Source organism: Amborella trichopoda, chromosome 1, assembly GCF_054954075.1.
Source record: "Amborella trichopoda isolate Santa Cruz 75 chromosome 1, AtrichopodaSantaCruz75HAP2 v2.0, whole genome shotgun sequence".
In the NCBI taxonomy this organism is placed as follows: Eukaryota; Viridiplantae; Streptophyta; class Magnoliopsida; order Amborellales; family Amborellaceae; genus Amborella; species Amborella trichopoda.
In genome coordinates this window covers 53,114,057-53,140,961 of record NC_142336.1, presented here as the reverse complement: position 1 = coordinate 53,140,961, position 26,905 = coordinate 53,114,057, and the positions used below count along the sequence as shown (strand labels likewise).

General features: G+C 37.0%; 1 protein-coding gene across 32 annotated transcripts; it reads right to left on the bottom strand.

Annotated features, from left to right (window-relative positions):
* Positions 1 to 224: 224 nt before the first annotated feature.
* LOC18434840 (uncharacterized) lies at positions 225 to 26,420 on the bottom strand. 32 transcript variants are annotated; one of them, XR_016060367.1, is made up of 25 exons: positions 26,301 to 26,420; positions 26,008 to 26,068; positions 25,639 to 25,878; positions 21,957 to 22,019; positions 16,201 to 16,255; positions 15,858 to 16,041; positions 15,646 to 15,715; positions 15,457 to 15,534; positions 15,289 to 15,348; positions 15,065 to 15,169; positions 13,136 to 13,246; positions 9,205 to 9,246; positions 8,971 to 9,090; positions 8,712 to 8,896; positions 5,357 to 5,613; positions 5,124 to 5,245; positions 4,972 to 5,014; positions 4,752 to 4,843; positions 4,579 to 4,627; positions 3,365 to 3,435; positions 2,836 to 2,958; positions 2,487 to 2,578; positions 1,935 to 2,027; positions 1,391 to 1,436; positions 225 to 613 (listed from the first exon to the last, which is right to left on the bottom strand). XR_016060367.1 is itself a non-coding variant. In XM_020667513.2 (24 exons), exons 3-24 carry the CDS (start codon positions 25,885 to 25,887, stop codon positions 566 to 568), a joined length of 2,265 nt encoding a protein of 754 aa, XP_020523172.2. In that variant the 5' UTR covers positions 25,888 to 25,900; positions 26,008 to 26,068; positions 26,301 to 26,420; the 3' UTR covers positions 225 to 565. The 32 variants fall into 32 exon arrangements, 20 of the variants coding, with proteins under 20 accessions (XP_020523172.2, XP_088729526.1, XP_088729535.1 ...); XR_016060383.1 differs by having other exon boundaries at positions 8,989 to 9,090; XR_016060387.1 differs by having other exon boundaries at positions 5,124 to 5,242; positions 8,989 to 9,090.
* Between the last annotated feature and the right edge of the window lie 485 nt (positions 26,421 to 26,905).

The following is a 26,905-nucleotide window of genomic DNA, read 5'->3' as shown; positions in this document are numbered from 1 at the left end:
ATGCCTGTGACCCTCCTACAAAAAATCTGTCTTTCCTTGACTTCTAAATAATTCTCTTTAGAATTGTTTGGCCAACCAAACAGGGCAGGTCAATACAATTTACTTCCAGATTTTTCATTACAAGTTACTTTTCAGATTTTTTGGCCAAATCTAGCAGCTGTACCTGCATTATAAATCATCTATGGGAGCTACAAAGTCTTAGGACAATACAAACAAGTCTACAATTTATCAACATTAATCCCATTTTACAAAATTCAACAGTTGTACAGTACATTTTTGGGGTTTTCTGTTAAAAATATTGCCATGGATGGACCACCCTCTTGTAGGAATTGCACTGTTGAAGCTAAAGGAGCACGGAACATGGAAAAACGATCATAACATTTCTATGAACTTGACAAATTGCTCAGCATATGCAGCAAATTACAAGTTATGATCAGGACTGGGTCAATGAATTGCTTTACATGAGAAATTTTTTTACAAGACCATGGCATTTTACCACATGATATACAAATCAAAAGTTACATCCCATAGCTTCATTCTCAGCATGGCATCATCTGACTATCTCCTAGTTAAAGAACAGGACCTTCTTCCTTCTCTTCTTCTTCTCTACAGCCTGCAACAAACCATCAAATCAACATTCATTGCTTATGCCCCCCGCCCCCCTCTTCAAAAAAAAGAAAAAAAAAAACGAGACAATTCAACATGTCATTTTTCTTTATTTGATTGATTCAATATACCAATTTGATAATCTTAAATGGCTGAGCTCCTTGTTAATTACATCAAAAAACATACTTATACTTCCTTAGATTGCTCTAAATGGGGAAAGTACTGTAAAACCCAGATCTATTTACCAAGGGATCTAAAAAATGCACAAACATAAAGTCATATTGTTTTGCTTATGTGAACAAGTGTTTTTCATCATGCAAGGTTGGTGTGAGGTGGCCTTCCAAGAGAGTTTCTTGACTGGAGAAGCTATTTTTTACATGCACTGTAAAATATACAGCTGTTTCAACAAAAAGTCAATGGGTAATAACATTTGTATACACTACTCGCATACATAAATGGCTAATTGAGCCCATATTTGACCATTAAGACCATTCTAGATGATACAAATACCCTTTCAAGTACTCTCTATGATTCATGCATTACTCACTAGCATGAATTCTCCGATTTTAGGATAGCAAAATCGGACATTTCATCATATCCACAAAGGACCAAAACCATCAAACCATGTCTCAAGAGTCAAGACAACATAAATCACAGTAAAATGGTATTATCACAAAGTTTTTAAGCTAATATATAACAAATTATATTCACAGTATAATTTCTAGGAACTCCACCAGAAATCATGCATGGAAAAACACAAGATATTGGAGAGAACACTACATACCTGCTTGATAAACAATCTCATGGTGAGAACAATGGTATCTCTCGATCTGTACGCAAAGAGAGAGCACAAATAAATGATTATATGTACAATATCCTTATATTTTATCCTTAAAAAAAATTACATCACGGATAAAATCTATGGCAATTGCATTCAAACCAGAGATTTACAAAGAAATTATTCTCTTAAAAGGAAAGCATATTAGTTATTGACATTCTTTCCTCCATAACCAATCCACCCCTTCTTTCTGTTCCCCCCCCCCCCCCCCCCCCCCCCTTCTCTCTTTCTCTCTCTCTCTCTCTCTCTCTCTCTCTCTCTCTTATGATGACATCCTAAACCAACAACTTTGTTGACCTCAGCAGCATCCAAAGATGATTTGTGCCGCTATGAGACAAGAAAGTGTAGTAGCACAGGCAGGCACCCTGCACCTATTTGTAGAGGATCAAGGCAGCAGGCCGTCTAGCCTCTCTCTCTCTCTCTCTCTCTCTCTCTCTCTCTCTCTATATATATATATATATATATATATATCAGAGCAAGGCAGATCCACCTGCTCTACACAGTAAAAAGGGTTCGTGTAGCAGCAAGAGCTGCTCCCCCCTACTTCTGTCGTTGATTTGAACCATCTTGGCCACCCGAGCTCCTTTACAGGCAGAAGACAGTGGAGCTCCAATCAGTTGCAGTGGTGGTTGCCAGGTTAGGCTTGTCACTTGTTTCAAAGATTTTAGGCTTACCATAAAAATGGTTTTAGAACATAATAAAAGAGAAGATGTAAAACTAAGTCCAGAATAAATATAGAACAAAAAAGAACATTGCTGCTAAAGGAAAATAGGTATCTCTCATCAATTTAGCTGGGCATCTGAGAATATATAGGAACAAAAATTTCTTGTTCATGGTTGGAGCATAGAATGAAGATGCAATATCCCACAAGCAAATATCATTTTTGTCAAGAGATAATCTTTTAATTGGCAGTAAAAGGTATTGTCAAATATAGGCCTGTTACATGGGAATGATGCAGAACAAGAAAAACCTGTGTAAAGCACATTGTTTAATGGGAGCGAGAGAATTCCACAGAAGTTCCAGTGGAAAAGTTAATACTTACGAGCCACTATCAGTAGTCATCTTTAGATGGTGTTCACCTCCATCAGAACTAAACAACACAAATTCAAGTGCCTGACCATAAGGGATTGTTACCTGCAAAATAGAGATGAGATGCATTAACCCCTACACAGAAAAACTAAATTGTCGGTTTACAATATCATTAATAACCATCATCAATGGCTTATGATGAATTGGTGATATTTATCCAGACAAATGGATGGACATATATGTAGACAGTCAAGTCACAAATTTGAGGATTAGATAATGGTTGCGAAGAATGACACGAACTCTCGGATCAGTAACAAAATAAGTTTAGTGAAGCACTCTGACTAAGAGCAAAGGAAACATACAGAGACGTTTTGTGAGAACTTCTCTGAAATAAGGATGCCACGTGGTTTGCTTCCATTTTTAATGGTGTAACTCTCCATCTTAAGCGACAATGTAGCTGATTCCCATATATCTAGACAGCCAGCCTGTAAACTCAAGAAACAGCAAGAATCTTAGTGTGATTAAATCTCCAAAGATCCTTTTTGCAAAAGCAACTTCTACAAGAAGATCAAAAGCAAAAAATTCCTGCAAGTTTTTGTAGAGAGCATTTGATTCAATTTGAACAGTAAGAAGTTTATTTTATAGTATATAGAACATTAAAAGTCAAAAGTAGGACAATCTTTTCTAATCTTGATCCACTACACAGTTTATACTACAAGCATAGATATATAAAACAGCTGAACTGCTTAAGAAAGTGTTCAAATCCTGAGATAAATTAATGCAGATATCAAAACTGTGCATTCCAAATCTTTTAATGTGATAGGAAACAAAAGAGCTCAATTAAAAACTTCATTATTTTGAAAATTGAAGGCTTCTTTGATAAGGGCGTACCGACAAGGAAACTTCAAAGGATGCCTGTCCATCAAAAAAGTATCTTTCAATCTGTTCTTGCATAGCAGGATCTGTAACCACAAAGCAATGGGTTCCAATGATCTTCCACAAGAAAAATGGTCCATGAATATAATGGCATGATCAGCAGAGCATCTACCAGGTGCTTGAGGACCAGAGTTTCTAACAAGTATTCAGTGAAATCCATAATGTTTTAAGTAATTGTTACTTCAACATCCTCATACTAAAGAATCAACATTTCACAATATAACGAAATTTACTTTTCAATAACAACAGTAGAGCTGCCCATGATGCCAACCTCATAAAAATATGGGCACAGGAACATCAAAAGCAGCAAAAGAAAACATATTTTACTTTTTAAGAGTTCTCAGAATTTCCATTCCTATTTGGGTTACTCTACTCATGCATATCAGAGATGAGATTGTTGGCTACTCCTGAGAATTCACATACTCACACCTGAGACTTTTGACGATTTCTGATTGTTCCGACATACAGTTTTCCCTTTTTAGGGTTCTCATAAGTCTTAATCATCTTAGTTCTATATATAAATTTTCAAGGTGGGTATAAAACCGTGCAAACATTTGCTTGCAAAGCATCCCTCTAAATATTTTGTCCTCTATAATTACCTCACACACATGTATATACACATTGACAATATCTACAACTATGGGCAAATAACAATTACAATAATTTACCTTATAGATATTTGCATTAAAAAAACTAAAATGTCTTTGTCTGAATGCGCATAACCTCCAGAAATATTGGTCAAGATCATAACTATACTCATGGTATATTGCTAAAATTAAAAAGTTATCCATTTAGATACAACTCTGATATGCATGCTCATACAGCCAAAACGTCACTAGTACTAACAGCGAAAAGGATAGTTTACGACTCAGAAATTTAAATATAGAGGTATCATTTATACACTTGTATGTTAGTAGTAAAATCACTACCATGAAGGTCCACACTAGAATGTTTATACATTTCAGTTATGCATCTCCACACTTAAACACTTCCGACCACTTTTAATGGCCATGTGCTCTTATTGGATTGCATACATTAGAAATATTGAGTAATTTGTTACAGACTTCGCTTTCAGAACCTTTTTTTTTAATTTAAATGAAGTAAGGAAAATAAGAACATCTCCATCCATGTGGCACTTGTTATATAGATTCATTCAGCCAAAGACTCACCACAAGTTATTTTGTGCTGCTCATTGGCAAAGACTGTAACAAGCTCCCCCTATCAACACCAATAAAACTTGTCACACTAATAGAAGAAAATATTTCTTCCATTATAATAGAAATTTAATCAAGCACTTTGAAAATATGAATTACCATCAAATTACTTTAAAGAATGAAAATACCTTTCTATTCCTGTCATCCATTGGAGCACATTGAATAGCAAGATGTGCATCAACATCATCAGCTGTGACCAGATATATAGGTTGATCTGCCCCTGATAAATCAACAAGTAGAAGTTCAAGAGACCAAAAAGCACGATGGAGAATCAGAATTAATTGCATCAATGGACACATGAGCACCAGCTCAAAATAAAAGATCAAGAGTCAGGTTATAATGCAGTACCAGTAATGTATTCCATTGTCCCATCTTGGAAATGGCGTACCCACTGCAAATGAAAATATAAATGCAACACTTTTAAATGATTTTCTATGAGAGTTGTTCTTGATAACAGTCAAAAACCACAAAGAATACACGGATTCAAGTACTAGACATACTTGGAAAATACAAACAGTTGTGCCATTAGTGGAGAATCCACATGCTTGAATCTCCCGTCCTGGGAATGCATCACCGGCGATTTGAAGTTCACGTATCGCCGGTAAAGCATCATCGTCTGCTGCTGTATGCCACAGCATCTTCAATGAGCAATCAAGCGGTGAACTGCTTCCTTAAAGTGCTTCCAATTCAGCACAATAGAAGAACAAACAAAAGATTCCACATTTATAATTACCTTCAGAATATGAGGAGCTAGGTTCTTCAAGTACTGGAGGTAAATGGGGAGTAAAGGACGAGCTTGGATCCTCAGGTGCAGGCATGTTAAATGGAGCACTTGCTGAAGCCCAATGGACCGCTGGTTCTCTCTCACTTTGTTGTCGAGAACCATCTACTTCACTATCACTCGCAAGGTCCTTGAATGAGAGAGAATCAGCATGACCATCATTTTGTGCAGGAGGAAGAACAGATGACAGACCTTGGGCAGTAGCAATCCTGGAAACACAACAGAGGAATTGCACAATGGAATGCAGAACTGTATTGCTTTAAAGTAGTTGTCCTCCAAATATTGAGTAAGATCAAGAGAACCAAAGAAATTTATTTCCAGTTCTTCAACTATTTTTGTCAAGTATCAGTTAATGGTTAACTTATCGCCTAGATCAATATTCATTAATTAAAATGTTCAGCAGTAACATAAAATTGAAGTATCAGTTACAACCTTTTTGCTTAAAGTACGACAAAACAAAATTTCTTTTTTTTCTTATATATAAAGTACGACATAAAACATTGATAAAGAAATGTTAACATCAATAGGACAAGCAGAACACGCCTACCATTATGCTATGTAGTGTTTAGGAAGGAGGTAGGAAATCTTGTGACATTAGGCCTCATTATACTCTATTCTCAATGACTTGTGGTTTATGCTAAGGGTAAGGGTGTGACTCTAGACGATATAACCTCATTAAGTGTCCCTTTTTTTCTTGGGTGAGTAAGTGGGGAGAAGGGTCCCTAACCTTGGTAGGAATTGACCCTAGGACGTAGCGTTGCAAATCGTCAAGCGCTAACCAATTAAGCCCGGGCTCTTTTCCTCATTAAGTGTGTGTCCCCTTTACCCTTTCGCCAATAGCCGCAAGCATGAGGTTTATGCAGCGTGTTGTGCATGGTGTCCAAAAAATACAAAATACAATGCCGCTTTTGTCACAACAAATTAGCAGCAAACATAATGGCTACAGACATATCTGCTAATACCTATATGACACGCTCCTCTCCTACCTCCTCAATACCCCCTTGTCCACCAAAGAAAAAAATTAATTGTGCATTGTGAATATCATCAAAGGAACCAATAGACATCAAAATCATTATCCCTAAAGGACAATTTACCATCAAATTTGTCATGTTACTACTCTTCCTCCCACTCCATATATCTGTCATTAATGAGACCCCATATTGCATGCACACATCCCAGTGGTTCTTGAGGTACCCATTTGTGAGTAGCAGCGGCTCCTTAAACTCGTGTGGTTGGCCCTTTCAATCCTGGCCCATATTCATGTGGTTGGCCCTTTCAATCCTGGCCCATATTGGCCAATTGGCTCCAACAATGTATGGAAACTGCTTAAACAAGTAGCATTGAAAGGAATGCCTCCTGATAACATCCACTTAACAATATATTGATCCACTCGGAATGGATTGTCCTTAAACATATTTTCAATTATTAATTTCTTCTTCCCTTCCTCTATTGTGGAATCGGGTGGGAGACATTCATAGGCCCCAGCCTTCTTAAACCCAATTCCTCTGGAGAACCTATTCACTCTCCCCTTCATTGACATCTTCTTCGTTATCACCAAATATATTCACCCTCCTTCAACTCTGCAATGTGTGCTTTGCTTGCCACCTTTTTCTTCTTTCCAGCATTCACATATTTAAGAAATTTTCCCCCGGTCCAAGGGCAATTTCCACCTTCAGGTAATAGGTGCCCAAAGTGGACACCTCAGCTGAGGCGTGCTGCGTTACACTTAGACGGGGCCGCCTACCGCGATGTACATCACTTTTCTTTACCTTTCTTTATAGAACCTGAATCTTAATTATCATTGATAAGAGCTTGATGCTCTTTACATTAATGACATAAGACTTCACTTGATGGCAATAATAGAAGTTCTATTTTCGAGACCCTAAAGTTACACACAATGGTTATATTAGCGTATCATAGTACCACCACATCTTGATGAAGGGAAATGTATATAATCAAACTTTCAAACCAGTGTATTGATTATTAAGGGATGTGTTGTTTGTACCAGCACAAGATAGCATATTCCATTTAACATTTTGATTTTGATATCACCCATACCTCGCTTCATATAGGATTATAGACTACATAAGCTAATAAGTCAAGATGAGCTTGTTCAATACAGGTTCCACATGAAAGCACAGTTGGAGGCAGATTCTCTTAGAAGAGCATATATACTAAGTTCTGTGGGGAGAAAAATTTATATTTACACCCTCAGACAAACTATTCATGGGATTTTTGTTGATCTAAAATTTTGGGATCCATGTTAGGATCACTAGATGGGTAGCTTAAAAAAAAAAAAAAAAGGATTTTGAGTAGTTAAACATCTAGATCTGACTATCCTAAGGCATGATTTTTCATGCAGTCTCTGAGTGTGTAATGAACTCATTTTTCTAGGTTAGTTGCTTTGAGTAGCTCCAATCCCAAAATTTGGATTACTAAATAATACTCCTAGCTAAGGTTTTGTCCAAGGGAGGGAATGTAAATTTCGGTCCTACAGACGAATATAATGTTTTCAGCAGTTAAAAATATTGAAATCCTACAACTACTCAAATTCATCTAGAAAGAAATTTATCAGCCATTACCATACTCAAACTAAGGCAATATTAACCTAAAATTTATCTAGGGGTCAATTAACAAGAGTAACATCATCATCATCATCATCAGAGTCTTTTCAATTTGGGGTCGGCTACACGAATCCTAGGTCCTTTTAGGCCAAACCCCTTGCCCTTTTTGAACCTTCTACTTGAACCAATTCGCACCTCCTAACAGGTGTTGTACTGGGCATACGCTGCACATACCCAGCCCACCTAAGTCTACTTTCTCTCATCCTATTGCCGATTGGACACTCATCCATCTCAACATCCTCATCTCAGCTACCCTCATCCTATGAGTATGTCTTAACAAGAGTAATATATTCACGCCAATAACCAGAAAAAAGCAGAAAAAATCAACATCCTTGGAATTCGATTGGTCATGTTTAAATTTTGAAGTTGAGACATTTCACAAAATTAACATAGAATAGAACATGAGGGCAGTAAATTTGATAACTGAGTAGACAGACTTAAAAACACAAGAGTAAGTAAATACATGATTCCAACAACACTTCTTCCGTTATTTTTTGGCAATTTGTAGGAAGAGCACTCAGTGAAATTAGAGCATGATTAATTCAAATAAACACAATATATTGCAAGAACACAAACAATAAAGGAAAATGGAACGAAAAAGAGACCAAATAAATAAAAGCAGCAATAGTTGGAGTTTCGAGATTTTCCTGTCGAAGATTGGCATTGGAGCTATAATTGCTCACCTAGTTTCAGAGAAGGTGGATGGTTCCGTATTATCATGACCCACATTTTTTGAACCACTATGATGATATTGGTTCCCAAATGCCTCCCAATCTATTATGGCTGTCTGGGCATTGGAAGTAGGAGATATTGGCATTTGTGCAGCAGAATATGCAGCTTGGGGCACAATTTCAAGACCACGTTTAATCTGACATCAAAACATCCTCCATAAGACAATTGTCCTCTCAGTAATGCACAAGAGTACATGTTATAAGATCTTACATGAGATGAGTGTGATACCTCACCACCAGAATGGAAAGGTGGGTGCGGAATAAAATTGGGGTTGTTCAGACTATCTGGGTGCCAAGCGGCCAATTGGTACTGAGACTCCTTCATCTTAGTCTGCAATGAGCAGCATTAACTATAGATATGAAGGGAAGCTATTTTAGGGACCTTCTTGAAGTTCTATGCGATGATGAAAAAGGAGGGAGACAAGTTAAAGTGCAAGTAGAATACCTCACTGAAGTTCAGTTTCTCACGCAAATGTTGAATTAACAACTGGCAAAACAAGAAAACATAAATAAATTAATCAACAGAGAAAAAAGATCAAGAGCTATAGAAAGCAGCAGTTCATGTATGACCCACAACCAAAAGTAGAAAAAGTCAGAATGGAGAAAAAGAATGCCTACTTCAGAAATTAGAAAATAGTACATGCACACATGCATGTATTCAGACACAAACATACACTCCAACATTCAAATGATGCATGTCCCACAGCATGAAAGTAGAAAAAGTCAGAATATAGAAAGAGAATGCCTACTGCAGAAATTAGAAAAAAGCACATGCACACATGCATGTATTCAGACACAAACACACATACACTTCAACATTCAAATGTGCATCTATTAATGACACTACATGTAAGAAGCTATGCATATAGATTTATGCTTAAGGACCTATGAGAACAGAATACAATCCAAAAAACGAAGGTAACATCATTGGCCCAATCTAGGAATATGACCCTTCCACTGGTCAGACCAAGATTCTCCTTGATCTTCTCTTCCCTATAAACCAGGCACCACTTTCCCATATTCTTGTTGTGATGAGAATTCTTAAATGCCAAGGTTCTCTTAATGGCACCATGCAATCCAAACCCAATACCAGCATCTTCAGTATTCAAGAAGATAAGGGTTAAGTCCTTATATTACCTATATATAGTAAAAACTAAGGATACATGTGCCATTTTTGCTTTTTCTATCAGCCTCAGTCAAGTTAATAACCAGACAGAGTTCATCCAAGTCTATGGTCAAGTTTGTGCCACATTTTTTTGAAACTGTTAACATTGTATAAATGGTTTAGAATAATACAAAAGGGCCCCAGAGAGGATACAACAGAAAAACCCAAAAGTCACCAAGGCGAGTGACAAAAACCCAAAAACTACAAGACCCAAAAAAGAAATACAAGACAAAAGAAGCCCAAAGAGAAACAAAGACGTCAGGGTTAAGTCACTGAAGTTGACACAGCAGCTCCAAGTTTGGCCAGGTCATCCGCTACTTGATTTGCCTCCATCCAGGTATGCGTCCATGAGACTGGAATAGGCCTGCACAGGGCATAAATTTCATCAAAGATGTGCCACAATTTCCAAGGGGGTTGTGCTGTGTGGGACACCCAGGAGATGATATTAAGGGAGTCTCCTTCTACCAAAAGAGGGAGGCCCCATGAAAGGTCAAACCGCCTAAGGCCTTCAAGAAGGGCTCTGGCTTCAGCTTCAGTGGAGTCGGCAATCCCAAGTATGACAGGATAGAGATCCCCTCCGAATTCCTGAAGATCCCACGAGCCCCGACTGGGCCGGGGTTGCCGAAGGAGCCATCGAAGTTGAGTTTGAAGATTCCCCCCTCTCAGGGGGCCTCCACAGAGCCGAACGAGGCACCTTTCTTGTCCTGTAATTGAGGATGTTGACCCAGTTGGTCAGGAAATGAGAGGTTGGAATGAGTTTGAAGAGGTCGAAATCAGAGATCGGAATGAGTTTGAAGAGCTGGGTTAAATGGCTAGCGCGTTTGTGCCACATTAAATGTCATCCTCAAATTGATTCAAATTTCATTGGGTCTCATTGACCTTACCGAGTCTTTCAAGACTAGAATGGGCCATGAACTGTGTTCTTCATCAACAGGGTGTCTTTAAGTTTCTGCTTATGGAAGTAGTTTCATATACTGAGATTTGACATAGTTTTACTTTAATCGATAACAAACTTACAAAAGAGGCATATAACCCTATTCCACAAAGGAGCAAAATCTTTTGCTCCACAAAAGAACAAGAGAGGCATATAACATTTACAAAAGTGTTACACGAAGGAGCAAAATCTGAGAATACAGAGAAACCTCTCTCTAAAGAACCTGGCAAAATAGTCCTGTTAAGTTGGGGACAAGGGGTGCCTCCTCACAAAGTGGAACACAGTGACTTGGAGATTGTTTACAAATAACATAGGTCTCCAAAAAGGCATATTGTGTACATTAGGTCGAGATGATTGGCATTACTATTCCTGTTTGAAAAGCCATATATCCATTCAAATAGGTTCATTGCTCTTGCCTAGAATATAATTAATCCAGCATGGGCCACTTAAGCCCCAAGTCATCTACCAAACCAATTGATAACACGGGCATTCCCAGCAAAACCTGTGGTTTCTTGGTCAGTTTATTCCAAGGCAAGAATAAAAAACAAACTTTTTTATCCTTGATTTTTCATTTCAACCAAATTGCCATTCTAGATCAAGTAAAGACTCTGGGTTTCCGGCAAGCAGTTTGACATCAATTTTGTTAGGAATTGATGACCTTTTAACAACACCTTCTGAGGAATGGCTAGTACGCGTAACAACAAAGTTTGATTTTGGAAAGGTACCATCATTATGAAAATGTACAGGTATGGAAAAAAAAAATACGCCAATCAATTGAGATATGATTTGCTAAAGTCGATATTTGAGACAAGAAATGAATCCAAGCCTCAGAATGAAAAAGAAATATTGATAAAGCAAAGCTTGAAAATGCAGCTCGGATGTATAACGGGCCTTGGGCAGTGCAAGCGACTATAAGAGTCAAGAGTAGATTCCCCCACGTCCTCCTTGAGATGTGCAAAGAACCAAAAAAATCCAAAACAATTGGGAAAACTCCAAAATATCGGAAAAATAAGCAAAAAACTTGTGAGAGCAGAAAAATTATATAAAAGATGAGAAAATAAAATAGAAAAGATAGAATACTGGTTAAAAATCATTTTCGCAAAAAAAATGAGAAATGAATAGAAAGACCAAAACTATTAAAAAGTATAAAAACATAAAATGTATACTTAATTATAAAATTATGTATCCATAATATCATTCCCAATGTGAATCCCTTTAACCATCTCAAAGAGCTCCGTACTTGTAATAGAACTTAACAACGCATTTGGAGTCTTGGACAAACTAATAGCCATAACCAAGCCATATCATCAGTTACCTTTGTTAACAATCGTGAAAATAGGCATCTTCAATTGTCATAATCAAGTACAACCATATCCAAGTTTTTGGTGATACAGATAAAAAACGTTCTCTTCTTGTATCCATAAGGACAAAATGCAGCTTAAGTTTAACAACAGCATTCACAAACAAGTAGGGTTTGCCTTAAGTTGTGCAGTGAATATGCATGGCAAGTTGGCACGCTACCCATTTAGGTGCAAGTATAGAGGAGTTTTATCGCTATGACCAAAAAATGGTGTGTCCATATGACCCTATGGATCTAAAGGTTTCAGGGATAGTTCATGAAGGTAAAAATAACAAAGGTCTACAATCGAGATAATATGAAGAACATGTTAGAGCTTGATTGCAAAAAATTTTGCAATAGAAAATGTTTGTCTCCTAAATGTGACAAACTTTAAAAGAGGCATCTCACCCACCCATATGTTTGCACAGATTTAAACACTCTGCTGCAGAACAGGACAAGTAAACAAACATACACAGACAAAGGAACACCTGCTTACACACATTCATGAGGCCATGAACATAAATGTGCATCCATAAATACATGCATGCATTGCACAATGCAAACACTTGCACATGCATCACACTTATATGCATGATGTTGACATCCACACCTGAATGGATATGCATGGAAAAGAATGCACACATATACACAGAGTTTAGTACCCACACACTAAGAAAGAAAGAATTACATTGATGATATCATTTTCATGGGTAGCAATCCACACCGAGTCGATTATTTCTTTGCACTAATTATCTGAAATTCCCTCAATGAGTATATAAATTACTAAAACTGTGCAAGGTTTCAAATACTTTGTTCACTAGGAAAGCACGCATAGACATGCACGTATCGTTTATGACATTAAGTGATAAATCGAAAATAAGAATTCTAGATCCAGTACTTCTAGGATTAACTCTCAAAAAAATTTCAATAATCAGTACCTTGAGATTGCTAACAATGGATTGAGCATCAGTCACAGGTGGTGTCAAATCATAATCAGAAAGAAGAGGCAATAAGGAGGATATATATATTGTACGCTCTTGCTCTGAAGCCTGGAGAAGAAAAACCAAAAGGTGTTACAGACTGGGAAATAAAAATTAATAGCATAGAAACTTGAATTTTAAGTTTAACATGAAGAACACCAATACTAGAACCAATTTGTCAAGTCAACTCAAGAATTGTTTTAAGGAAACAAACATCGTATGCCAATTGGCCATTTTTATTACTCCAAAAAGTAAACGTGCAAAGCAACCAAAGGTACAGGCAAAACTGGTTACAAGAGGTTTCCTTTTTTGACATGTTAACGGGGTAGAATGCAATCTTTGATGCCACGCTGTGTCTTCACCATAGTAGTTGGGATCGGAAGTAATCTGGGATGGAAGCGGGGGTTGATAAAAGGCTAGAAGATCCCTATGGTAGGAAGCATCATCCGTACAAGACATATGTTAGGGACCTTGATCCCAACCTTTTGGAATCTTGATGCCAACCTCTTTTGGGATCTCAATGCCAACCTTTTGGGGATCTTGCTCCCAACCTTAAAGAGTAGAATAGAATTATTAAAGTAAGAATCTTTTTATTTAGCGCCAACTAGTAATGCAACTACATTAAAAATATAGTAGCATCCCTACTAGCTATAAATAAAGAGAATCATCAGTTTGGTTGTTATCTTGGTCTTTAAATTGGGGATTGAGATCCTTAATAGTCGGGTTTGAGGTCCCAAAATTGAAAAATCGAGGTCCCTTGAAGATCCCTTTTCTGGCACGCATAAGAGAGATTCTGGAGCAGGATCGCTAGTTGAATTGGGAGATCCTAGTAACTATGGGTTCCGTCACCCTGAACACCCATGTAAATGGCCCATTTCTATTTTTCTGGCACGCATAAGAGTGAGATTCTGGAGCAGGATTGCTAGTTGAATTGGGAGATCCCAGTAACTATGGGCTCCGCACCCTGAACACCCATGCAAATGGCCCATTTCCTAGTTACGAGAGGTTTCTTGCAACGGTATCAGATTTTTCCCAAGACAAAATCAATTGAATTGTGATAAGCAAGACTCATATCACAAAGGTTTATCACAATGATACGCTGGTAATTGTTCGAGAATTTTCCAAAGAAAGTATAACTAATGTGCATAAACTACGTGCTTTTGCTATTGCAAGAAATAGAAATCTAAACTTCTCAGATGATAAAGCGGCTACTACAAGGAGTTTTGAAAGGCGTCAAATCTGCTAGCCACCATGGTGTCTGCATGAGCGTAAATCAATTTAGTTCGTGAACTTCACCTAGATGGACTTATGCTTGTGCCCTTGCATGATTCAATAAATTCAGCTCCGAAATTGACGAAGATAGATTTAGAACATGATATATTTTACCATTAGAAAACTCCAAAGTACATCTGAAACAGAAGATCACATTAATCTATAACATTATTTAGTAACACAAATGGATTGTTGTCTCCAAATCCAACTATGGGAATGGACCTTTTGAAGAGAGAGGAGAGGGTTGTTAAATGCCATCAATTTAGAACGAATCAACGACATCTAGATATCAAGGAATGAGGTACTATGAGCCTGACTTGGAGAAGTGTTTATCCTTTATGGTGGTCAGCGAAAAGACTATCAAAGAGGGGAGCAGGGGTTGGTTTTTGCTAAATATAAAGGCAGAATAGGTCTAAGAACCTCTCATTAATACAATCCACATTATTCAAAATTATCCGTGGACCAAACTAGAATACATTAAGCCAAATTATTACAGACATCATGGCTCACACTATCTGGTCATATATGTTTTGGCCAATTGAAATAAAGAAAACTTGCATTTCAATATCAAAAGGAGAACCTTGTTTTGCTATGCTGTTTGTAAAGAGGTCTTACTTGTAGTGCATATGTAAGACGTATGTTTTCCTTTATTATATCTTGTCTATATGCTAGAGCCTTTGATGCTGCATCCACTAGATCCTGCTGCTGCTGATCAAATGCCTAAGTTCAAATATCAAGGTATGACTAAATCAGGAACCTTAAAAAAGTAAAAGATGCAAATGTTGCTTTTGCAACAAAGCAAAGAATAAAAATAAAAATATAATGGAAATTTTGCTCACCATGCGCATATAAGCAATGCGCTTTTCCAGAACGTTTTTCTCATTACGTAATTGTGCTTCCTATAAATAATGGCGGAAATGAAAATCCAAGTGACATGAAGTCAAGACATAACAAGAAAATATTGCCATTCATGACAAAGAAATAAAATTATATCCGCTTTCCCATACCCTCATAGAATAGTCAGCAAGTTGTTTTCTTGAATGAAATATGTCCTCCTCATATTCTCTAATCTTAAGAGCCATATTCTGGAACAAAACTTGCAATCAGCTAATAATTATGCGAAGGGCAAGTTAACCATACATTTATCATCTAATAGCAAATGAGAATAGCTTCTGAAGCCCGCCTGAGTAACTCACTTCAGGAATGTACACCAGCCCTTGATCAGATGACTTAGGCCTGGGATCATATTGCCCTTCCTTTTGGTGCCTGTGACATATCATCCAAATCAACCTCTCAGTACAAAAGTGTATCTAGGTTAAAAATATCCTCCCTAAGGAGAATGGATCCAAAATATGCTAACCAAATGGAGAATTTCACAATCAAGTTTCAAGTGTTAGCAGGAACGGACCGGTAAGATGGTGAGGATATATGGGAGAACCCTGCATTATCCCCACCTGCCAGCCCATCAGGTAATGCTCTGAAAGTTCCACTCCCATTACTGCTCTGAGGGAAGTGTTGACTTGCTGAACTAGTTTCTGGTGCATGACTAACATTTTCTGTGGGTGTCGGATTATTGTGGATGATCATCATACCTTAGAATCCACCACATAATCGTCAACCATATGGGCCATTTCAATATTGGCAAAATGACAAATTATATAAAAGAATATACAATGAGTTGAATTCCTTTTTCTGCATTTAATAGAAAAGCTTAGATGAATGTGTCATGTAGCCTGCTCGGACATGCTGACCTCCTTCTCCAGAACCATTTGCAGTTGACATTGGGGGACTTGCAGCTTCTAATTTCTGCAGACATGTGAACAAAAGAGTCAATAGACAGCATCCCACATTGCAATAACCTTACTCTGGCGTTTCAGATATAGAGCCAAAGCTCATCATGTTCAAAAGTTCAAACACTGATTACAGTATACATTAAAACAATACTCATAAAAACTGACAAAAAAAAAGGTAAATCTTATTTATGTTCATTATCAATTATTCATAAAAGTAAATGAACATACTGAAATCAGTGTTTACCAACATCCTACACTAGCATTCCACCAACTCCATGTTCCTGGTCTCAGTATTTCCTTGCAATATCGTACACCAAAAAGAAAAGAAAAAGCATACCCAGTCCCAAGTTTACGTGGATGTACACACGCTCCAAATTTCAGATCATTCCAATTTGTAGAAAAAAATGAAAAATGAAACACTACCAGACATCCGTGACCGTGCGATGAAGTTTGGATGGTGATGAGCATAGGCGAAATCACTGTTCATTTTCGCCTATATATATATATATATATATATATATATATGCTGAAAAACATACTCAAATCATTGAATCGCATTTCAAAACTGTACTAAATCAAAAGCAACAGATGATATGCATGATTCAATGAAAGACTCAAACATCCATAAAGACCAAATACTAAAGAACTTGAAGTACAAAACCACAACCACAAGTCCATACTCCATAGGTCAGACTTTAATCTCCATAGCCCATACCCTTTCCAGTATGGAAAAACCCAAAGTTCAAAACTACGATGTAATGAGAATTGTGAAAGTCATAAAAGTACAATGCTAAGAATATGAGAAGAAAATTTAATAATAACTTAGTCTTCAACCATCATCTTCTTCACAATTGTTGGCTTCATCCCAAGCACCTCCATCCAATTCCAAGCCATCGTTATCAGAATCATTATCCTCTTTTGACATTATGGCACTCCTCAGTTTGTTCCAAATCCGCCCCCTCCTCATCCATCTCCCTCTTCTCCTCTATGAACTAGGAGTAGTGGTCATTGATGTAGTGGTACTCCAAGGGTCAAAAGCCTCCTCAACTATATCCCAAGTCAAACCCTCATGAGGGAAGACCTCTTTAATCCCAAGGGTCTTCACTCAAACCACTCACTGACATCATCCAAGCTTTTGGCTGCAATGGTATCCCTCTACTCACAATGTTGGAATTGTTCCTATAACCTATGATTATACTTAGCAAGGGCTAAATCACTGACATCTTTTGCTCAAGCATGTTCTTTATCTTTATATGCATCAGGGGGAAAATGCATGACCTATAATCTAGACTTGGAAAACAAATTACCAAAGCAGTACAGTAATCTGAAGTTCTTAATAGATTAATAGTCTACATAAACAACTATTACTAATAGAGTTTAAAAGTTAATAAGAAAGTTATTACTTGTAAATTATAATTTAAGTTTAGGTTATAATAGAAGACTTAGAAATACAACCAATGACTAATTGTGTAATACTGATCTACCAAACTTTACAAAATGCAAATTGCATGGCAAATGCCAACTTACCAACTCTCCAATTGCACTCACAGCCAAATGAGCCACATATTAAGCTCAACACCCCTTGGGCCATCCTTTATAAGATCAGACCACTACTCCCATGTTGACTCCATCATCGAGTTTGGAAATTGAAAAATGATCTGATTTGGTTCTGTCTCACTGTCATTTCCTGTCCAAATGATTGCAATGCACACTTATACAAAATCAACTCATCAGCAGATATCTTATCCTAGATATCATTGTCGGGAACCAGCCTCTTTAGATATTCATTAAAGCCTTATTGCATCCTTCCCCTCAATATCCAGTTTTGCATAGAAGAACGTTTGAGTTCAAATATTACACATCCGCATACAATGGCTGATGAGGCTGCCTATTCCATTTTGTATCTATAATCTCCTACTGAGCCATACATACTCTTATTAGTGCTCAAAGCCTCTGATTGCATCTAGACCACTCTTCTATAGTGAACACCGATCTCAATTGGTTTCTCTTCCCTGATATGCTCTGCATACTTTTGGAAAGCAGTGACAAATCTTGTTACTGTGGGCCTCGCTAGATACCTTTTCTCAATGGACTTATGCATCATGGTAAGGGTAAGCGTGCAACTATAAAGGAACACTACCACGGCCTTAATGGTAGTAAAAAGTACTCTTTACCCTATGCATTTTACCAATAGCTTCAAGCATGAGGGTTATAAAGAGTGCTGCACATGGTGTTCAAAAGATACAAGGCCACTTTTGTCGCAACAAATTGACAACAGCTAGATTGGCTGTTGCATTATTAGTTACCACTTGAATTAGATGCACTTCCCCAACCTCCTCAATACTCTAGTCCATCAAATAAAAAACGAAAGCTGCATCATGTGTATCATCAAATGTTTTAGAAACTTAAAAAATACTATTGTAAAAAGACAATTCACCAACAGGTTCATCACACTCCTCTTATCACTCCAGTATCCATCATAATTATGACCCCACATTGGATCCATCAATCCTTATGGGTCTTGAAGTACTCCTTTGTGAGTTTTACCTCCTTCTGATGCATTGACTACTTAAGCTCATATGAAGTTAAGCCCCCTCAACCTCAGCCCAAATTGGTAAATAACTCCCAACATTGTATGAAAGCTGCATTAAAAGCAATACCTGCTCGATTAAAAGACCGAGCAATATACTGATTTACTCAGCCCTGATGTTGCTTCTTGAACCTTTTTTCTAGTGTTAGTTGCTTTTCTCTCTCTTCTGCAGCCACATTTTTTTTTTTTTTGGTTTGGAGGGGTGGGCTCATAATCCCCAAAATGTTCACCTTTGTCTGCAGCTCTACACAACTTGCCTCTGTTGCCACCTTCTTTGTTTTGTCGATATCCATATCTTCCTATCTCCTCCTGGAACTTCCTACATGGGGTAACATCGTCCCAATACCCGTGAGGTGCTCCGTAGATTTATTATTACATGCATTTGTATCTTCACTGCAAAAATTGCAATGTCAATTCATCATTTTTAGAGGGCAAAACCCATATTTTCATCCCAGATCCCCACTCCTAAAAGAACCTATGAAAGACAAAGGAAGAAATCTCAAGTACGAAGATAAGAAACCTAATATGCTGCCCAATCTTTGATATTCGAAGTATTGGATACTATGGACCTTTAAATCACCCTAAAGTTCCATGTTTAACTTCTCTTGATTATTCGCAATGAATCCAATAAAAAGAAGTAAAGTTTGAGAACTTCTGTGATTTTTTTTTCTCAAAAATTTTTGAAAAAAAAAAATTTCATTTTATTTTTTATTTTTTATTTTTTTGGGATTTCAAAAGCTCAAAAATAGCTTTTGAGGGGTTTGAATACCATTTCCCCCCCCACCCAACCCCTTTTTCCCCCCTTAAAAGTTGAAAGATGCCCTCGCTCCACCCTTGGGAAAGGGTGTAACTGCAGCGCCCGGCGCAGCCTATAAAACAATTTGTAGAAGGAATAGTATCAACGAGGCAAACTTTGTATAGGCAAAGGAGGCTCAGGGGAGTTTTCAAATTTGATGTCTCTCGAGTCGAATTTCATGAACATTGATTCTAAAATACTCTTAAGATTTTAAGTGAGTGAATTAGAAACTTCTTTAATGAATTTTACACAAGTCCTAAATCGACAAGAATTAGGGCAACACAAAAGGACATTCCCTTTTCATGTCCAAAGTGAATTTATGAATTTTCTTTCACAAATTAAAAACACTTCACTATGGGATGATGTAAAATAACCAGGAAAAGCGATTGGATATGGTTTCCTAAAAGAAAACTTTTATCTCGAGGTTGTAAACTCAAGATATTAATCAAAATTATCAAGTTTCAGTAAACTTGAACAACTTTTGAAAATAAAGTCTTTAAATTTTTTAAAATAAGCTATGGTTTTTTATGAAATTAGTACAATTTGGTTCTTTTTTGATACAAAATCAAGATCGAAGGTTCAAAATTACCAAAATTTCAGATTGCATAGTGATTTAGGATTAAAGGGCCCTGATTTTCAGGCCCAGCTGCTGCACGCAGTGATCTTTTTTTGTCTATGAATGATCCATTAAATCCAATATGTGTTACTAAAAAGGTGTAAATTCTCAAAATTCATGTCCTCTCATGTCTCTAGAAGAAAGAAAACTTTAGACGAAACTGATTCAGAGAAGGAAGGCTGCCAAGTTTAATAGGTTTTCCTTTTACAAAAAATCTCAAGCCATGATGTCAATGACAGAAGCTAGCGAATTCTAGGAGCTTCCGATACATAGAGACACTCATAAATTCCTGAGACGGGTTGGTGTGTGTGTGCGTATGTCTGTGTGTGTGAGAGAGATATATAGAGAGAGAGAGAGAGAGAAAGAGAGAGAGTTGATCCAACTTCATAGTTCATACAAGCTCTAAGGATTCTTGAATGAACGACAGCTCAAAACCCTCGCACTATACATAAGGTATACGAAGTTCCATGTAAATTCCAGTATCCTACGTCTGTAATTTTTCTTCTTTCTTTGAGTCTCTAGAACACTTTGTAACCACAGAACAAAGGATTTCCTTTCAATATAAAGATTGGATGTAAATGAAACGAGTTGCTTAAAGTGCTTGGAACTCTTCCTAAATTCAGTTTTAATATAAAAAAGTTTCGATCTTGAGTTTTGCTCCTGCTTGGGTACTTCTCCGGTTTTTTTCTTTGATCAGAGTCATATTTCCTTTAAATTCTTCTTCAGTACACTTTTGGGTGAATCAAGAAGATGGGAACGTAAGACCCAAGAGATCAAACTCAGGAACTGTTGCTTCAGAAAGATTTCCACTACCCAGATGCACAATTATACTACATACATGCATGGATACATATACATGTATGTGTCTGTGTGTCAAATTCACATATTTAAAATTTCATATGGAAATTTTAAAGACAATTCAAGTATGAAGCACACAAGAGCTAACTCTAAAGAGAAAACATAACCAATGTACAAATAAGCTACAACTACATAAAACCTTAACAGAAGCCACAATCTTATCCTACTCCATGCATGAAACATTTGCCCAAATTTTGGCTCAGATTTACTTATGAAAAATAAATGGCTAGAACAAACTCAGTAGCCATTTGTGTTTTATGAGTAAATCATAGCCAGGCCATTTGTCAAAAGCAACTCCCGGGGTGCACGAATGGTAGCCCCAAGTGGATGACAATCGCAGCAACATGATGAAAAAATATCCTTCGGCAGAAAACCTGCTACAGGTGAGGGTAATACAGTCTTTCCCCCCAATTCAGGAGGGTAGGAAAGGGTTGGAAAGGTTTACAGCCCCCTAACATGTTTTAGATCCAAACCAAGCATAAGACATATGGGGAATAAAAAGAGTGTTGCTTTTGCAAGTGCTTTTGACTTGCAAATCAATATTATGTTGCGCTTTTGATTAAACTAAGAGCAAAATAGGTAATTATGAAAAACATTGAAAATCAATATATGAGGTTCATGCATGGCACTAAATTTATAACACAGAATGTGAAAGTTTGTTTTCTGTTTCTTATTTTTCATTGATGTAGTTTGCTTTGTATGCTTAATCCTAATAGGTGAATGGGAAGATGAGAGCTCAAATTACCTATAAATGAAAATCATTTTGAAACAACTAACACGATATGAATTGGTGCAAGACTGCCATTACAAAAAGAAAGTAAGGAACATGTGCAGTTCAAAGAACAAATACTCACATATTTTTCAAGTTCCTGTCCTTTTCTCTGAAGTTCCATGCGCAGGTTCTTATTCTCTTCTTCCTGTCAATAACACTAAAAAACAGTCAACACAAATCCATTCCATCAATTCAACCATAACTAAAACTGAAAGAGGCCACATACATAAAAACTCACTGCTGCTACATACTATATTTGATATAGAAACTAAGAGAACAAATAAAAAAATGATATAATAACAAACTCCTACCACGTTTAATATGAATAAGTATAAGATACACAGTGTGCATGGCATACCTAAATAATAGTCCTTTCTCTATGGTATATATTAGACAGTGTTAGTAATATTGACCCAATGAATTTTTGCTTCATATGGTGATTTCAAGCATCCTCAATACCTGATACAACTTATTAAAGAGACAAGCACAGCTAATGGGTAAATCTCACCAACACAATGCAAGGGCACATGATAGAACTAATTATGTCAGAATATTTATATTTTAAGATCCATGAGGGAATGTATAGCAAAAAAGAAAATGGCTGCAACGTGCACGGCCATAACATGAATCAATAACATCTTTCACCGCATAACTTGCATGCAACAAATGACCAGACATCAGCATTGGATGGAAAATCTTACCCATAGTAAAATAAATCATGAAGTGTATCAGTATAAATAAGAATGAGATGGGACGTAGAGATCCAGAGCCCTTATCCTATTGCTCTTCGTGCCTAAACACGCCCCAAGAAGAGAGGAATGAGGTGGTTAGTTCAGCTTTTCTCCATCTTCATTTCTTTTGGTACTCATGCAAAACAAAAGCTTGTAAAACAGAAACCATAAATAAATCCTCGTTTCGAGTAAAAAAATCACCTCACCCAAATCAACTCAACTCATCCAATGTGCGAATTTTATGCATGAAATAAATGGGATGTTTCTGAGCTTTTTCTTCTACATAAATTTGTTTGTGAATTTGACTTACAGGTGGTGCCTTCCCATGTGGGGTAGTGTTGCAGAATACTTAGGTCCTATTCACATCATATGTGCTTGTTTGCATTAAATTCTTTACACATAAGAAAGGGGGGGGGGGGGGGGGAGGGGGAGGAGGAGGACTCCAAGTTTTCCTAGTCTACTATTTGACTTGGCGAGTTAACCCAGTTTTTGCAGTGATAGAGTCAGCCATCGAGTTCAAGTTTTTTTTACTATGTTTGCATTCATTTTTCTCCTTCAGCCACTTCATTCGTACTAAAGATGGCAGTTTTATATTACTATTAAGTTAGTTGCTCCAAAATGTGTGGCTTAAGACAATTGGAAGAAGATAAGTAAGCAATCCCCTAAATTCCAAAAAGAGGTCCCATAGAGGGTGGGGGGTGGTGAACAATTTTAGAAAAAGATGAAAGCACATAGCAGGGGACCTGCTGCCATGAAGGCTTAAGGCATAATTGGGTGGCTGACACGGTGTTTAAATGCCTAGCGGGGAAGGCTTTAATCATATGACATATTATGTACATCAACAATAGAACAGATATGCATCATACTATGTATATCAGATTTTCTATCATTAGCACCCTACAAAAACCAACAGGTTAAGGAGCGGGAGTGTTAACAGCTCTCTATAAAAGAATCCCTTACTTCTTATTAACCTATCTGTATAAATATGGACACGCTTGGTTATTCTGTGGGCATATGTCGTGTTAACATCCACTAATAAATTCTGTTAACAAGTTAGCCATAAAAAGAACAAAAAATAAAATAAAAAAACCACTTATACTTTATGGTTAGTGTTGTAATCTATGTTAAAATCCCATCAGTGTTGTAATCTATGTTAAAATCCCATCCTAATGTCTTATAAGTATATGCACAATCAAGATCACCTAAACATATTGTTTCATGTTATAAAATCTCAAATCTCTAGGGCAAATAAGTTCAAATATACATTGACGAATAACCCATGTTATCAAATGTGGGCAATAACATGATGGAAAGTAGAACTTAGGTGGGCTGGGCATGTGCAGTGTTGAGCTAAAACAACACCTGTTAGGAGGAGCGATTTGGTTCCAGTGGAAGGCTCTAAAAAAGCAAGGAGAAAGCCCAAAAGGACATGGATGGAAGTAATGAAAAGAGATATGGTGACAGATGGTCTGACTGAGGGTATGACCCTTGGTAAATCAAAATGGCGGAACAAGATTTGTGTAGCGGATAAGGTTGAGATAATGATGATGACGATGATGCTATGGTAGGGTACTGAGAGAGTTAATTTGGTGGGTTTTTTTTTTTTTTAACTTTAACAATGAAAAATAAACATTAATTTGGTGGTTGTTAGAAAAGAAATGAGTCTCTAGAGGATATATTGACACAGTGAGAAATATATACGAGGGATCACTAATTAGTGTGAAAACTAGTAAAAGACGAGTGAATTTTCAGTGATAATAGACCTACATTAGGGGTTAATGTTGAGCCCATATCTCTTTGTTTTGGTTATGGATAAGTTAATTAGGTATCTACAGGATGATGTGTCTTGGTGTATGTTGTTTGAGGATGACATAGCTTTGATTGATGAGATTGGAGATGTCGTCAATACAAAGTTAGAACTTTGGAGGAAAGCTCTAGAATAGAAAGGTTTTACAATTAGCTGAACTAAGACAGAATATAAAAAAATGATTTAATAATAATACGAGTAGAAACAAATAATTAATTAAGATTGATGAGCAAAAAATACCTAAAAGAAATTATTTTCAATATGTTTTTTGAATATGAGATTACTTTCGAGATTATTTTCGATGTCTTGGGTCAATAATCTATGAGTATTCAGAGATTGAGGAATATGCCGCATATAGAATTAGAGCTAAGTGAATGAAATGGAGATGTATTTCTGGAGTCTTATGTGATCGTTACATACTAATGAAACTGAATGAGAAGTTCTATAGGATTGTTGTAAAGCCAGTCATGCTTTATGAGATGCAATGTTGGACGGTCAAGAAACAACATATCCATAGAATAAGTGTAGAGCAAGACAATAAATAATAAAATTTGGAATGCATACAGCTGATGGAATTTAAGAGTGACTCTAATAGGTGATAAGATGATGGAAAGTAGACTTCAATTATCTGGTCATGGGCAGAATCGACTAAGAACAGCACCAATTAGGAGGAGAGGTTTGGTTCAAGTATAAGGCTCTAAAAGGGAAAGGGGAAGGCCCTAAGGATATGGATGGAAGTATTAATAAGAGATACGGTGACTTATGATTTAACTAAGGATATGACCCCTAATAGAGTAAAATGGCGGAACAGGTTTCGTATAGCCAACTCTAAATAATTGAGATGAGGCGTAGCCGACCCCAAATAATTGAGATGAGGCATAGCCGACCCCAAATAATTGAGATGAGGCACAGATGATGATGATGATGATGACATGTTTGATGGCATCACTTAAGTGGTTAGCAGCCACCTCGAAGCTCAGACCATACTAATAGTTTTGCTTGCCCCTACTGAGTGACTAAATTCACCACCACGGATATTAAAGCCAATAACAATATCTATTGAAGTTTTCATAAAAAGGGGCTACACCTCCCTAAAACCTTGAACGATTAGTTTTGTCCCTAAATGTGAATGTGGAGAGAGAAAGAGAGAAGAAGAAGAAGAAGAAGATGAAGAAGAAGAGGAATATACATGTCAATTACAAATCAAACAAAAGAAAAGACTCTACCTGTTGATTGATAACGGCTTCAGCTGCCTCAACTGCCTTAATAACCTGCTTGAGATTGTCATTTGTTGGAGCTGAGCCATTAAAATCTGGTCCATCCCCAAGCCGAAGCCTCTGAAAACCTTCAAACAGAGGCCCTGTGCCCTTCTCCACGGGATGAAAATAACCCCTCTGATAAAAAATTTCTTGAGTTTCTCCATTGTATCCCCTTGCTAATTCCCCCATGGAAGACAAGTCTCCTCTCTGCATCATTTGTCAAGAAAACCTGTAAATTAACTGGGTGATCATTAAATAATGAAAACGTATAAATGAACCAACGATTTAAGAGCAACACAAAACAATTGCTTCATCACAGTATCATTTATCACTCACATGTTCAAGAACATGGGCATAGACTACTGCGACATGAAATAAACACATCCAACATTGAATCCTGGAAATCAGCCAAAGAATAAACATCAAAACACAATTAACATCTCACCTCTATAGCGTTTGTCACTTGCAACTACAACATCATGAAAGCTCTTAAAAATGAACCAGACAGGTGGTTAAACCCCCTAACCATGGAACCAGGCGGAAATTAAGAGTGCGATATCTGTTTCATCTCTCCAATTCTCACTATTGAGGCTATATTACCATGAAATTGAATCAGATCGCAAACTTACAGGCGGAAAACCTCGCAATCGAACAGAACAAAATCAACTATCAAACCCTAAAAATCTGAAAGGAGAGGAGAGCTCAAGTGCTAGAGAGAAAGAGAGGGAGGGAGGGCAGGAAGATGAAATATCAACTGATTCAAGCAGAGGATGCTTTTATGGTCATTGGATAGTAAAAATAATAAAAATAAACTCTAATACAGTCAGAAATATTTTGTGTCGGATGCCATATTATAGCCTAATATTTTGTATTAATGATAAAGGCATCCTAGAATTCTTTAAGGCCAAAAAGACCGCCATGTAGATGGCCAATCGAAGCGTGTGGGTCCGTTGTTTTCGTCGATTTGAATTGGACGGCTCAGATTGAAACAATACGTGTCCCGTGTTAACCGTTGGATTCACATTAATGGAATATGAAGATAGAAATTGTTATCCAAATTTTAAACAGACTATATTTAGAGCAATACTAAAATTAATTAGGAATAAATTGTGGGATAAATCTCATTTCCAAATAGAAAAAGTTTCAAGCAGTGTTTGAAAACCTCGAACCCGATTTTGAATCAGCAAGGTTCAATTCTATTTTTCCCGGTTCGAATCTAATTATATCCGAATTC